The sequence below is a fragment of the Bombina bombina genome, chromosome 1, assembly GCF_027579735.1.
Source record: "Bombina bombina isolate aBomBom1 chromosome 1, aBomBom1.pri, whole genome shotgun sequence".
Lineage (NCBI taxonomy): Eukaryota > Metazoa > Chordata > Amphibia > Anura > Bombinatoridae > Bombina > Bombina bombina.
In genome coordinates this window covers 375,952,800-375,969,473 of record NC_069499.1, presented here as the reverse complement: position 1 = coordinate 375,969,473, position 16,674 = coordinate 375,952,800, and the positions used below count along the sequence as shown (strand labels likewise).

General features: G+C 35.2%; 1 protein-coding gene across 1 annotated transcript in view; it reads left to right on the top strand.

Annotated features, from left to right (window-relative positions):
* LRP1B (LDL receptor related protein 1B) overlaps positions 1 to 16,674 on the top strand; it is a 2,715,774-nt gene that overhangs the window by 2,280,258 nt on the left and 418,842 nt on the right. Inside the window, exons 57-58 of the mRNA XM_053698264.1 lie at positions 10,459 to 10,642; positions 16,488 to 16,573. Coding sequence (XP_053554239.1) covers positions 10,459 to 10,642; positions 16,488 to 16,573 — 270 coding nt within the window. The remainder of the gene's footprint in view (positions 1 to 10,458; positions 10,643 to 16,487; positions 16,574 to 16,674) is intronic.

The following is a 16,674-nucleotide window of genomic DNA, read 5'->3' as shown; positions in this document are numbered from 1 at the left end:
TGGAAAAAGGCAAGCAGGACAGAAAGCCTGCTGTTGCCTCTAAGACAGTATGAAGGAACGGCCCCCTACCCAGTAACGGATCTAGTAGGGGGCAGACTTTCTCTCTTCGCCCAGGCATGGGCAAGAGATGTTCAGGATCCCTGGGCGTTGGAGATCATATCTCAGGGATATCTTCTGGACTTCAATGCTTCCCCTCCTCAAGGGAGATTTCACCTTTCAAGATTATCTGTAAACCAGATAAAGAAAGAGGCATTCTTACGCTGTGTGCAAGACCTCCTAGTTATGGGAGTGATCTGTCCAGTTCCACAGTCGGAACAGGGACAGGGTTTTTATTCAAATCAGTTTGTGGATCCCCAAAAAAGAGGGAACCTTCAGACCCATTTTGGATCTAAAGATCTTAAACAAATTCCTCAGAGTTCCATCGTTCAAAATGGAAACTATTTGGACCATCCTACCTATGATCCAGGAGGGTCAGTACATGACCACAGTGGATTTGAAGGATGCTTACCTTCACATGCCGATTCACAAAGATCATCATCGGTTCCTAAGGTTTGCCTTTCTGGACAGGCATTACCAATTTGTGGCTCTTCCCTTCGGGTTAGCTACAGCTCCAAGAATCTTTACAAAGGTTCTGGGATCGTTTCTGGCAGTCCTAAGACCGCGAGGTATATCAGTGGCCCCTTATCTGGACGACATCCTGATACAGGCATCAAGCTTTCAGATTGCCAAGTCACATACGGACATAGTTTTGGCATTTCTCAGGTCACATGGGTGGAAGGTGAACGAGGAAAAGAGTTCTCTATCCCCACTCACAAGAGTCTCCTTCCTAGGGACTTTGATAGATTCTGTAAAAATGAAGATTTACCTGACAGAATCCAGGTTATCAAAGCTTCTAAAATCTTGCCGTGTTCTTCATTCTATTCCGCGCCCTTCGGTGGCTCAGTGTATGGAAGTAATCGGCTTGATGGTAGCGGCAATGGACATAGTGCCATTTGCACGACTACATCTCAGACCGCTGCAACTATGCATGCTCAGTCAGTGGAATGGGGATCTGCTAAATCTGGATCAAGAGACCAGAGATTCTCTTCTCTGGTGGCTATCTCGGGTCCATCTGTCCAAAGGTATGACCTTTCACAGGCCAGATTGGACGATTGTAACAACAGATGCCAGCCTTCTAGGTTGGGGTGCAGTCTGGAATTCCCTGAAGGCTCAGGGATCATGGACTCAGGAGGAGAAACTCCTCCCAATAAATATTCTGGAGTTAAGAGCAATATTCAATGCTCTTCTAGCTTGGCCTCAGTTAGCAACCCTGAGGTTCATCAGAGGTTCATCAGATTTCAGTCGGACAACATCACGACTGTGGCTTACATCAACCATCAAGGGGGAACCAGGAGTTCCCTAGCGATGTTAGAAGTCTCCAAGATAATTCGCTGGGCAGAGACTCACTCTTGCCACCTATCAGCAATCCATATCCCAGGTGTAGAGAACTGGGAGGCGAATTTTTCATCCGGGGGAGTGGGAACTCCATCCGGAGGTGTTTGCTCAATTGGTTCATCGTTGGGGCAAACCAGAACTGGATTTCATGGCGTCTCGCCAGAACACCAAGCTTCCTTGTTACGGATCCAGGTCCAGGGACCCAGAAGTGGCACTGATAGATGCTCTAGCAGCACCTTGGTTCTTCAACCTGGCTTATGTGTTTCCACCGTTTCCTCTGCTCCCTCGACTGATTGCCAAAATCAAACAGGAGAGAGCATCGGTGATCTTGATAGCGCCTGCGTGGCCATGCAGGACCTGGTATGCAGACCTAGTGGACATTTCATCCTTTCCACCATGGACCCTGCCTCTGAGACAAGACCTTCTACTACAAGGTCCTTTCAATCATCCGAATCAAATTTCTCTGAGACTGACTGCATGGAGATTGAACGCTTGATTTTATCAATGCGTGGCTTCTCCGAGTCAGTCATTGATACCCTTATACAGGCACGAAAGCCCGTCACCAGGAAAATCTACCATAAGATATGGCGTAAATACCTTTATTGGTGTGAATCCAAGAATTACTCATGGAGTAAGGTTAGGATTCCTAGGATATTGTCTTTTCTCCAAGAGGGTTTGGAAAAAGGATTATCAGCTAGTTCTTTAAAGGGACAGATTTCTGCTCTGTCTATTCTTTTGCACAAGCGTCTGGCAGAATTTTTAGACGTTCAAGCTTTTTGTCAGGCTTTGGTTAGAATTAAGCCTGTGTTTAAACCTGTTGCTCCCCCATGGAGCTTAAACTTGGTTCTTAAAGTTAATCAAGGGGTTCCGTTTGAACCCCTTCATTCCATTGATATCAAACTTTTATCTTGGAAAGTTCTGTTTTTGATGGCTATTTCCTCGGCTCGGAGAGTCTCTGAGTTATCTGCCTTACAATGCGATTCTCCTTATCTGATTTTCCATTCAGATAAAGTAGTTCTGCGTACAAAACCTGGGTTTTTACCTAAGGTAGTTTCTAACAAGAATATCAATCAAGAGATTGTTGTTCCATCATTGTGTCCTAATCCTTCTTCAAAGAAGGAACGCCTTTTACATAATCTGGACGTGGTCCGTGCTTTAATGTTTTACTTACAAGCTACTAAAGATTTTCGCCAAACATCTACACTGTTTGTTGTTTACTCTGGACAGAGGAGAGGTAAAAAAGCTCCAGCAACCTCTCTTTCTTTTTGGCTTCGGAGCGTAATACGCTTAGCCTATGAGACTGCTGGGCAGCAGCCCCCTGAAAGGATTACAGCTCATTCTACTAGAGCTGTGGCTTCCACCTGGGCCTTTAAAAATGAGGCTTCTGTAGAACAGATTTGCAAGGCGGCGACTTGGTCTTCGCTTCATACCTTTTCAAAATTTTACAAATTTGATACTTTTGCTTCTTCTGAGGCTATTTTTGGGAGAAAGGTTCTACAGGCAGTGGTTCCTTCCATTTAAGCCTGCCTTGTCCCTCCCTTAATCCGTGTACTTTAGCTTTGGTATTGGTATCCCACAAGTAATGGATGATCCGTGGACTGGATACACCTTACAAGAGAAAACATAATTTATGCTTACCTGATAAATTTATTTCTCTTGTGGTGTATCCAGTCCACGGCCCGCCCTGTCTTTTTAAGGCAGGTCTAAATTTTAATTTAAACTACAGTCACCACTGCACCCTATGGTTTCTCCTTTCTCGGCTTGTTTCGGTCGAATGACTGGATATGGCAGTTAGGGGAGGAGCTATATAGCAGCTCTGCTGTGGGTGATCCTCTTGCAACTTCCTGTTGGGAAGGAGAATATCCCACAAGTAATGGATGATCCGTGGACTGGATACACCACAAGAGAAATACATTTATCAGGTAAGCATAAATTATGTTATATATATATATATATATATATATATATATATATATATATATATATATATATATATATATATATATATATATATATATATCAAAAATATAAACAAAACGGCACTCACTGGACTTTCATAAAATCTTATATTTTATTCCAAACAAGTTAAAATGGCATCAATGCCATTTTAACTTGTTTGGAATAAAATACAAGTTTTTATGAAAGTCCAGTGAGTGCAGTTTTTTACATTTTTGATACCTAATCTATTTTGAATGTGTACCCTGGCAGCTGCTATTACTGAGGGCCTGTGCTTATCCTCCTTGGACTTGTGTGTGTGTGTATGTATATATATATATATATATATATATATATATATATATATATATATATATATATATATATATATATATATATATATATATATATATATACTTTCTGATTAAAATAATTCATATGAATACTAATATTTTTTTATATAAGGGTTAATATAATTTTTGCGATTTTCTTTGCATACCGTAAACAAAAATATGGAAAAAAGAAAATGAAACGAAAAAGTAAATAAATACACATTATTTTCTTTTGCATTTTTGTTTTTCGTTTCCTGATGCTGCTTTTATGATGCAGGCAGGCTTTAGCCAATGAATGAAAACCAGAAAGACACAATGGGGCCAATTTACCATCTGTGCGATGGACATGATACACTGCAGCGATCATGTCCGCACAACATTGCTTGTGCAATGCCGCCCCCTGCAGATTTGTGGCCAATCGTCCGCTATCAGGGGGTATCAATCAACCTGATCGTATCTGATCGGGTTGATTGCTGTCCGCTGCTCAGAGCAGGCGGACGAGTTAAGGATCAGCGGTCTTAAATCGGCCCCAATGAATATATTGACATGTTCTATTAGCATGTCAGTGGAAGCTTGTGATGTTTTCTGTCCATTCAGCATTCTCAGGGGAAGGGATTGAAATCAAAGAGGGAATTTTAAGTTACTGCCTAACCATATCAGCTTAAAACCAGTGTGTATCAGTGTGTATCAGTGTGCTAGCAGTACCTTTGTCTGCCGTGCCCCCTCACTGAGAGACATTTGCTATTGCTAGTTGCTAATATTGCTAGTATAATATATTATATCATATTATAATAATGCGTGTGCCACTGCCTGGCAGTGCTTTATTTAAAGAGAGATTAGTTTAAAAGAAAATAACAGCACCTTGTGTGTTATTCATATATTTATATCTAATCTACCTAATCTCTAAACCTACCTATTGTTCAATTCAGTAGTACTAAGTTATTAGTTAAAAAAAAAGGTATATTAAACAGTTCTTATACCTTTTGTTGCATTGCTGCTACTGGTTTAATTTGCATTTAGTGTCTGTTAAAGGGAGATTTTTGTTTTCAGTACTAGCAAGTTAATAGTTAAAAAAAAGTCCTCTGTTTGATTGTCTTTTACTACATTTATTACTTAACTAAAAAAAATAGTTTTAACAAAAATGCAGTGCATAAAAATATAGATGTATAAATAAAAGAATTTTGCAAAAATCTGTACTAGCTAAAAAATTGGTTTGAAACTAATGCAACCATGAACCAAAATAAACTAAAACAAAAATTGTATTTTTAACGAAACAACAATTTTGGAAGAAATTAAAAATGTCCCCAATATTTTGTGAAGTACGGTTTCTTTAAAGTACTTCAGATTAATTTGCTTTTATCTACTGCCTCTTTAAGGCTGAATTTTTTGGACTGAAAACAGTCAATTTGTCTCTACACAGCTGAAGAGAAGTTAATCGTTTTTAGAATCATCCATTTCAAATGTGTTTTCGTTCACTTTTCCCCCATTTCCCAATAGACTGAATCAACGCTTTTAAAGGTTACTTCATGTACTGATGTGCTGATTCACTGAGTAACCTGGTGGGAAAAGATCAAAACGAGGATGATAACCTGAAACTAATCATTCAAAGTCACAGCGGTTCTTTTAGTAGGTTATAGTTTTAGGCTCGCCAAAGGCATTGTCTGATTTGTGTTAAAGCATCCTATTTTGTGATGTGGAAAATGTCATAAAAAAAAAAATGAACTTTGTTTTGAAATATGACTACTAATAAGGTTTAAAATTGAAATTTTGTTATTTTTTAGCATCTCTTATTAGCATTTATTGAGTGTTTCCTGCATAAAATAGTTTGATGCTCCTACAGTCTTGTTTGTTGGAGATTATGGTTAAAATAAGTGAGACATGATTTGCTGCAGAAATCAGCTAAAATCCTATTATTGTCAATTAATTGTCACTTTGAAGAGCAAAGAGGACCAGTTTGTTCTGTCATCTTTAATTCTAAGCTATATTTAATATTCAGCTAAGCCATCATTTTTCATGCATGAAGAACATCATATCTTGTGTAAACAGATTACACATAGCCATAGAGTCAGATTTATTGTTTCTTTTTAAAATTACTCTCATATTAGTCTTCTTTCTGCATATTAACTCTCTATATTTCCCAGTATGGCTTTCAGCCTTCAACCAGTTAGTTTTTAGTGTATAAAGATTGTGGAGTCAATTTATTAATGTGCGAGCGGACATAATACGATGTAGCGTATCATGTCCGCTGCACATCAATAAATGCCGTCAGCATACACTGTCTGCATTTATCATTACACCAGCAGTTCTTATGAACTGCTGGTGCAATGCTGCCCCCTGCAGATTCGTGGCCAATCAGCCGCTAGCAGGGGATGTCAATCAACCCAATCGTATTCGATCGGTTTGATTTCTGTCCGCCGCCATGATATCGCCAGGACAATTCAGAACAGTTTCATATATGGTGGCTAGTGGCAAATTGGTACTGAGAAAGCAGGAATAATCCTTTCTCATAAAAGTTTTCAAAATTTCAAATTATAGGAGGCAGTGGCAAAAATGGGGCCAATTTGTCCAAATGTTATTAATCCAATTGATAGATGCTGTACAAATTTAAGCCAGGAGACTTCTTCTCTTAGAATTTTAGAAATTTAACTATAGATTTGACTGAGGCATCAGACCTACATGGCAAGTTCTCACCAGTTATTTCATGTTACTTGAAACATACTCTCTGTTAGATATGTGCAGGTGTTTTCAGATGAATGTAAAACATTATATGTTAAGCTTCTTTAAATTCCTCTGAAAACAATAAACAAATAACCCCATACAAATAATAATAATAAAAAATATTGATTGAATGCACAAGGCAAAAAATGTAATTGTCTTTTTATTCTAAAGGCAAGAAGAGCTTGTGCAGATAGGAAAAAGCTTAAAAGTATAAATGCATACTATTAAAACAGGAAAGGTTTCAGAGTTTTAAAATGATTCAATAATAATTTAGCAGTATTCTTTTAGCTGATCGATTCCTGTGTTCTCTAGTGATGATGTTAGCTTCACTTTTGTTTTTGGCCAGTTTTGACCCATTAAACAATGCACTTGTAGTAGAAGCTCAAGCTACTATTTTAACTTTAAGTTTAAGCTGCTGTCTAGATGCTCCTCTGCTGCCCTGAAGTTATTCTAGGAAAGAGCGGGCAAATGTATTTTCATTAACAAATTCCAAATTCCAATGAATAATGGACAAAACAAAAGGAAAAAAAACCATGATGAATGATTCATCCCAAAAAAATGTTCCCCTGTGTATATGTCTGCTCTCTGTTTGCTGCTCCTAGTACATCATCAGCTCTAGAAAAGATAGAGGTTTTATCAAATCTAATCTTTTCATCTTAGGTGCATTTTTGCCTATTAAATCTGAAGCATTCTTTCATTTATTGTTTGATGTGAAATTTTATTCACAGAGAAAATAAATACAAAGTACATTTATTCAAGTTAAGTAAAGAGCAAGATTGTTTCCTATAAGAAACTTAGTTACAGAAGGTAGAATCTCTCTTGCCTTTGTAAAACAGACTTTTTGTGGCATTGCATTGCAAATGTTCTGGATCATCTTAATTACTTGAAATTTTAGCTGCAGATGTTAATCAGCACAATATAGCATCAGCAAACTACATCACAATCCCATTGGCTTTGTAAAATTATCACTTAAAGGTAAATTAAACTCAAAATGTTATCTCCCATAAAAGGTTTCTTTTTTTTTTTCTTTTTTTTTTTTCCCATCAATCAGCTACTTTTCAAGCTTGTCAAATTGTGACCTTTATTTAAAATAAATAAATCAAAATAAAAAAGTTCATTTTTCGGAGACTAAGTTGAATGTACACCTGCACGAATTGAATGAGTTTCACCAACTCCTGCTGACTTTTTCCAAAAAATGTCTGGATAAATATCTGACATAAAAAAGGAATTGATGTAAAGTAACGTCCATGAATGAGCAAAATAAAGCCTAATATGTGTTTAACTATACATACAGTTAAATGTTATACACAAGGATTTTAGAGTGATAGAGGGTAGTGGGAGCACGTTGAAGATAGATAGATGATAGATAGATAGAGTATCAAGGTACATACTATTGAACAAGTTCATAAGGCTCCATTTATCAAGCTGCGGATGCATCTTTGGAGTGCCTGCAGATGATTTTTTCAATACCTTTATGTCAGCTCTAAACTAGTAGATTAAAATCACATTGGACTAGGCAGGGTGGGTAAATGACAGCCCTGACCACATGTGTTTGGCCTTGTGAGAGCACGAGGCAGTATGCAATGATAAATGTGGGCAGCAGATGCTTACCACTCACTCCAATATTGAGCAGACAGGTTCCCAAAAGGGAACCTTGTCTGCCTGGCATTTGATAAGTGGGGCCCATAACCTCATAATTGTTTTATAGCTCTCAATCCCTTGTGTCATCACCACCTCACAATCTCACCTGCAGGAATTATTTTGTATTATTACCAGGGAACGCGGATCTATAAAACTATTCACATTTTTGAAAGCTATGAATTCATTTTACAAACCTACCTATTTAAATGAACCAACCACCTAACTTTATAAAGTGTCATGCACATCCAAAACAAATACTCAATTTCACCAGCGGACTAGTTCTACAATCAATTTTCATTGCAAACTACTATTGTACCTTTCATCTCTTTTAATTAGCACTGAGGGACTGATGATCTAAAGCTCTCTGGGCTGGCGTGATTATTAAAGAATGTTCGCCAGTCCTTCTGTTTCCCTGGTGGAATGATCTAAAGTCACTTTTTACCCTGAAAACAGGGTGTCTCGCTAAGGGGCGTATAATGCATTTTCGTATGAAAAGTGCACAATAAATTTTGTATTGTCAACACCATATTAAACAAATAACAACCATTCATAAAAAATAAGCAGGGAAAAATTGTATTGTTAAGGAACATAAAAAAAAAATTACAAAAATTATTCACCAAAAATCGTATTTTACCAAAACGTAAAATCTGTAAATTACACAGGAATAAATCGTATTAAATATGCACAGGGTTAATTATAATATTAGTAAACTAGATGTGCAAAAAACACACAGAAATTTTTACTTATAAATACAAAATTCAAAGTGTAATTGTTGTTTTTTTCGTAAAATGAGCTGAACATGGGGGTTCCATGGGCGTATATGAAATTGTCTCTCTAATACCAGCGAAATTCTGTAAAGATTTTTGCACTATAGCGCTCACAGCTTTTTTCGCCAACTAAAAGGTGGCAAGCTTTTCTCAAAACTCAGTAACATCAACAAGAGTTCATGGAAAGTTCATTTGTTAACAGTATCCGTAAATAGTTTAGTTAGTTGTATATTGATGTAAACAATTCCAAACAGGAACCCCACAGTTGCGGATAACACCAATTCAACATAAGGTTACGTGTAACATCCAATTATGAGAGGACAAAGGACTCACCACACTCCTCTGAAGCCCACCATAGAGGTATGGATACCAATGCACGCAATCCAAATTCTTAGTAATAGCGTGTAGTCTGCAAAGCAATTCTCAGTGTGTAGTGGAATTCAGCGTGCCGCCTCTGTAATACACCTACTCAATGTAAGGTGTGAGACTGCTCCAAGCTCCGGCGCTGCTGGGGCTCTCCAGAACCCGTGAAATTCAAATTAAATTCTCAAACAAGCAAACAGTTCACAGTTCCGATGCAAGGAAAGGCAGGGAGAGATATCGACAATTAAAATAATATATATTTATTTATACTTGCATTAAAAATGTTGACAAGGCACAGCGAACAGACAGACTTTGGCTGACGCGTTTCCTGCCTTACTGGCAGTTCATCAGAGCTCTGATGAACTTCCAGTAAGGCAGGAAACGCGTCAGCCGAAGTCTGTCTGTTTGCTGTGCCTTGTCAACATTTTTAATGCAAGTATAAATAAATATATATTATTTTAATTGTCGATATCTCTCCCTGCCTTTCCTTGCATCGGAACTGTGAACTGTTTGCTTTTTTCTCAAAACTCTACAAATACTTATCAACCTAATAGAAAAATACATGCATGCAAACATATAGGCGAATGTAAGATGCTATATGCAGAATATAATGTGATTTAGATTGACTACAGGATTACATTTTGAAAGTGCGCCCCCTGCTCACTGCTAACTTTGCTATATGGAGTGAAGAATCCCTATCCATCAAGCTCCATTACTTTTAATAGGAGCCATCTCGCCACTCGTAGGGACTGCCCCTTTTTTATGATTATTGAACCAGGGCAGTCCCTGCAAGAGTTGGCGAGAAAAATTAGGTTTGATCTAGCGAGGTTTAGATCATCGAGCCCTAAGTGTATAAACTCTCTAGGGGAAAGGCTCTCCAAATCTGTATCTGTATTTGTATGATTATTCTTGTCATTTCTTTATTGTTTGTACCCTATAAATACTGCTGCTGAATATGTAAGATATTATGATAATGTATATTGATAATATAATAATCATCCTTATCATAATCATGTGATGAAATCCTTGTCATTTTATAGATCTAGTATAATTTTCTGAAATAAGCAGTATGAGCTACATTCTGGTACACAAACATAAAGATAAAGATATATATTACAAAAACACATTTTCTTCTGCATTGTATGAATTTACAACACTATTTCATATTTCTGAGGGTGTGAAGTATTTACATTTTATCACATCTTGTTTATTTATAGAAAACAATCACTGGCAATAACACTGACTGATAGGATTATATTTTTTTATAGTGCAAATGTTGGCCTGGATTTCGATTGAAGAATGATGGCAAAACATGTGTAGACATTGATGAATGTTTATCTGGCTTCCCCTGTAGCCAGCAATGCATCAATACGTATGGAACCTACAAGTGTTTATGCACAGATGGCTATGAAATTCACCCTGAAAATCCAAATGGCTGCAAATCTCTTTCAGGTACCACATGACATTTATGTACTCATGAATGAAAAATTGTGCGTGCAGACCCAAAGTATAAAGCTTAAGTGTGGTTATATATTATGCTAGTCATTAACAATTTGATTTAGCCTTTTTCTCTTATTATTCTGTAGAGATCTGTACTAATTCTAATTTGAATCTATCTTAAATGGAAAATCAGATTTCTTTTACATTTGTGTTTGTATAGACATTAGTCCTATTATGCATTCTCCAGGCATGGTTTTTCAGTATAATTACAGCGTATTATGATATTGTGAATTATTAAGTGCTTGCTGTGCAACAGGAAGCCTTGAAAAAGAAGGAAATCTGGCACTATCATCGAACAATCAGAGTTTTCTGCTGTGATACATAATGATAATGGGAACATGAAAAGCAGGGTTTTTTTAATATATAAAAAATGTAGTTCATTTTGGTAGCTATTAAACAAAATCCATAAAAATCCAGTAACCCTTAACTTGCCTCTTTTAGACATATAATTTATTCAAGAAAATTACATAACATTATTCAGTGCTTAATAAGTGTTGTAATTACCTACAAAGGCCTTTTTTAGCATGCTTGAAAATCCTTACACATATTGAAAATGATCTTTTTTAGGGGACGCTAATCCCTGCAAGTTTACAACTTTTGGATAGAAAATGCTTTTTTTGAGAAACATAAATGCACCACCAAGTGCAATGCATTTTGTTAAGTAAAACTCTGGTATTTATGTATATTTAAAATTATACAGTCACCGGTAATCAAAGTAGTTTATTTTTATGTTCTGCATGATTGGCTGCAAGCTTTGATTTGAGCTAAAATTTCTCTGAACTGATCAAATGTAACCATAAAGAAGCATAAATACATCAAGCAAGTATCTGCTTAAGAGATTTTTCCACTACCAAGTTCAGATTTTTGAGTGGGAAGATCATAGTTTATTTTATGTTTTAAAATAATATATTTATTGCATTCAAATTTAAGTAAAAGCTAGAAAAAAATAAATTGAAAGTAAAAGGAAATGTATGCTTGTGCACAATGTGTGTTCTATGTATAGATTGGCCACTGCTATGGACAACTCCTACAGCTCTGTTGCTTAGCAGGAAATCCGTCAGCATAAAAATGGATTTTATATAATATAGAAACATCAATTTTTCAAGAAGCAAAAACAAAGGGCCCAATTCACTAAAGCTCTCTGGTATGGTAAGATTATTTTAGAAGTGTTGTCAGTACTGCAAGGTCCCTCAAAAAGTTTTAGAAAAGCAAGATCGAACATCGGATCTGTTTATCTCGCCATATAGGATATTGGATTTGAGGGAGAGACACACAGATTACAAAATAATGGTAAAAAAAAAAAAGTCTCGATAATTTATTTAATTCAGAGGCAACAAAGGAAAAAAATAGATGTTTTGTTTCTTTACGGCTACATGGTAACATATTTGCATATAACCATTGTGAAGCATACAATTTGCAAAATATCTCAGTTAGAGACCTGCGGGTATAACATGTTTATAGAATACTCTGAAAACTATGAGAGCAATTTAGACATGATCAAGTAACAGACCCGTCCAGCTTATTTGCTGAGCGTGCAATGATCATATTACATTGAAAAAATAAAAAAAAATTAATATGTATTTTGCACATTCATTATGGTTACTACTTTGTACTTAATATGGTTTTAACCTTGTTCGTTTGTTAACATGTTTCTTTTTTATTTTAAAATAATGCTTCTACTGTTTAATTTTATTTCAGTTTTTCTACTTTGGATACAATTGTTATTTTGTGCTTTAATTTTGTTATACATGTGTCTGTTCGTCACATACATATATGTAGATTATACCTCTTAGCAACATACATAGTAAATATAGCCTTTCTGAAATCCTGTAAAGGACCTTATAGCATGGATGTTTTTTTTTTCTAGATTATCTCATTAGAACAGAGAGTTTTAAGATATTGGACCCTTAGTCACAAAATGAATAAACTAAGGCCCTTTACAATACATAATATGTTACTTGAATATATCATAACCTGAATTATTGGAAGAGAACAGTATCATAAATTGTTGCCTTTTTTAGAAAACTCCAGGTTCATCCTCATGTAGGAGATGCACGGTATTAATTGATGGAAGAGGCTTTAAAGAAGTGTTGTTAAACATTTTTTTGTACTATAAAATGGCAACAAAGAAAAGGTCAGAAAACATAAGCAACAATTCTGGTAATAGAGTAAATTCTCATAAAAGAACAAGACAAAACAAAGAAGGGTTCAAAAAGTAAATACCACTAAATTTGAAATATAAAATATGAACACAATACAGCTGCATAACTTGCTCGATTCAGCAATATTAAAGATCAGTGCAGAGAGAGTTTAAAAATAAAACAAAGGCAAGATATTGACCCAGGCACTGCTTAAACTGTAAATATGGAAGAGTTCAGGCAAAGTAGCTAGTTATTAATAAAAGGCAGAAATAAGCAGGCATAGGTCAGGCAGTCAAGTATCATTAGAATGTAATAGGCAAGGTCCAGAAAAGGTATCAAAAAGTTAACCAGAGGCAGAAATCAGTAAACAAACATAGTCTTGTGTACAAGGAAGGGTCCAGTCAATGTATCAATGGGTTAACCAGAGAATAGACAACTAACAATACTTCCATACACTGGCAAGAAAATGCAGTTAGCCAAAGTTTGAATAGAGAATATGTTGTCAAACAAAGAGTGGATTTTTCCTTCTACAGTATGTGCATTCCAAACTCCTTGACAGCATAGTAAGTATAGAAGATCAGGAACATCATGGCAAAGTAAACAAAGAAACAGATTTTGACTGCATATAACAAGCATATTTCCTATAATGTAAAAGCTTAATTAGTTCAAGGATATCTATTCATGGATATTTATTCCATGAAACAACTATCTTTTATGTGAAGAAGAACTTCCGCAAGTTACTTCTGAACCTGCTACTCTTCAACTTGAGATCATGGCCTCTTGTTCCAGGGTTGCTATTTTTGTAGAAAAGGCATACAATCTCAACTACTATTAAGCCCCTTACTATACCTAAAATTTTCAATTGTGTAGGTAAGTATAATGTAGTAAGCCCTGGAGTTGCACAGTGTTATTTATGCATTTCAAACTCCACATCATAAAATACTAGTAGACATACTTTCAGTTAATAATTTATCACTGTTTCTGTTATATAGCTATTTTGTGTGCTGTATTAGGCTTTGTTTGCATTTTCTGCCTTTTCTTTAGGACATTACTAAACCGTGGGCCAGATTACAAGTGGCACGCTAACTTTTTCATGTATTTCAAGTTGAAAGTAAAAAGGTAGCGTGTGAGCGATAGTGATGCGCATTAACTTCAGGACTTCAAGACCATGTTAACTTTGGCTTCCCATAGACTTCAATGGGGCACGCTGTTTAAAAGTAAAAACTAATACTTATCACTTGCGTGCTAACCTGAATCTGCATTAGACCAACTGCGCTTTACATGAAGGTAGTTATGAAAATTTTACATTCCAATATTCTTCACGTAGTAGAAAATTTTCTTTTTCTTTTTTAATATTTATTCTTATATAAATATAATGATTTTTTGTTAAAATGTATATCTATATGAATATAAACACAAATACAAAGTTTGGTTTAGCACACCTTAAAAAAGGTTTTTATACCATCTTCGGGAGTGTTGCCAATGTGACCAACTAGTTATACAAAACAGGCAATACTGGGCACTGGCGCACATCCATTCGCAAACAATATAAATATATATATATATATATATATATATATATATATATATATATATATATATATATATATATATATATATATATATATATATATATGAATACAAAGAACATTTTCTCTATGTGAAGAAAATTGGAATGTAAAATATTTATATTTAAAACTCAGTTCAACAGATTTTAACAAATTAAAATTGATTAAAAATTTAACTTTTGGCAGTGGACAGACTCTGACCGGTCTGCGGCTTTGCAGTATCATACGCAGCAAACTGCAATGCACAGTGTGTTCTGACACCTTCCTATCATGGCCAGCATTACTTTTTTTTTAGCTATTCGAGCTACCCACCTGCATTAATGATCCTTGGGCACCCATGACCCTGATACTGAGTTACCAGTTGTCATTCCTTGAACCACTTTTGGCAGGTACTAACCACTGCATACCGGGAACATCCCACAAGACTTGCCATTTCGGAGATGCTCTGACCCCGTCTTCTAGTCATCACTATTTGACCCTTGTTAAAGTCACTCAGAGCTTTTCACTTGCCCATTGTTCCTGCTTCCAGCACATGAAATTCAAGAACTGACTGTTCACTTGCTGTCTAATATATCCCAACCCTTGGCCGGCACCATTGTGACGATATAATATATCATGTGTTGTGTGTATAAATATATATATATATATATATACATATATATATATATATATATATATATATATATATATATATATATATATATATATATGTTTAAATAGTATCTAATTAAAGGGATATTAAACCCAAATTTTTATTTAATGATTCAGATAGAGCAGGCAATTTTAAGCAACTTTCTAATTTACTCCTATTATCAATTTTTCTTCATTCTCTTGCTATCTTTATAAAAAAAGCAGGAATGTAAAGCTTAGGAGCTGACCGATTTTTGGTTCAAAACCTAGGTTACGCTTGCTTATTGGTGGCTAAATGTCAGTCACCAATAAACAAGCGCTATCTAAGGTGCTGAATCTAAAATTGGCTGGCTCCTAAGTTTTATATTTCTGCTTTTTAAATAAAGATAACAAGAGAATGAAGAAAAATTGATAATAGGAGTAAACTAGAAAGTTGCTTAAAATTGCATGCTCTATCTGAATCATTAAAGAAAAAAAAAATGGATTTATTATCCCTTTAAGTCCACCAGAAGAGCCATCTGAATTGCTTTGAGGGACTTTTTGTACAATTTTAAATTTCTGAGCCATTCCAATTCATAAAAAAAAAAAAAAAAAAACTGTGTGTTCTGTGACAGCAGTATTCCAATCAAAATCACTTTTTGAAATTTTTTAGATAATAACTTTTCTATTTCAATATTCAATATTTCTTTAAACCATACCACTTTTGAATGTCATTAGGTTAATTTTTACAGTGCTTTTAACTATTATTATTATTACTATTATTATTATAATAAATGTTTTGCACAAGTTCTATATAAATATTTAAAAACAATAATTGTGGATAATCACTCAATTATTTTCAGTGATTTTCTTTTTCTCATATAACTTATTACTGCATTCTCTGGGATCACTTAAACACTTCGGGCTAGATTACAGCATCTACGAGACATCTATTTGAATACCTCTTTAAGAATAATAGAACATATTTTGCTGTGTGCAGAATATTGGATTATGAAATATGCAATATTATCTTGTCTTGTATCACTTTCAAATAACTGTGATCGTGTCTGCACAACTTGTGAGTGTTTTTTAAACTTTTTCGGCTCCATTGAAGCATATGGGGGAATGCAAAGTCTATTTGTTACCTTTTTACTTTTAACTCCTAATACGAGTGCAAAATTACTGCTAATGGTTTTAATGCTTGGACGCGTGTGCAAACTACTAATCCACTCGTAATCTAACCCTCTGTTGCTTATTAAATCTATTTTTTATTTATGTTTATGTTTGCTAAAACACTTTCAAACTCAGGATAGTTAAATCTGAGTAAGGCATTTAGCTTTTTCTATACATATTGTATTGACAATTAGAGATATGAATTAAATGTAATGTATCTGCTCTTTTCCCACTTTTTTTTGTCCAAATAGTCAACAATGTAACTGCATTTACTAAAATAAAATATAACTTTTTGTTTGAGTTTAGTGGAAGAACCTTTCCTGCTTCTTGCTGATCATCATGAAATAAGAAAAATGAGCACAGATGGATCTAATTACACAATGCTTAAACAGGTTAGAGATTTAAATAAATGATATATTTGTCTGTTTATAATAGATTGAGGTTTTACTTCACATTAAAAGTGTCCCTGCTGTGACAATATGACCAAATTAGT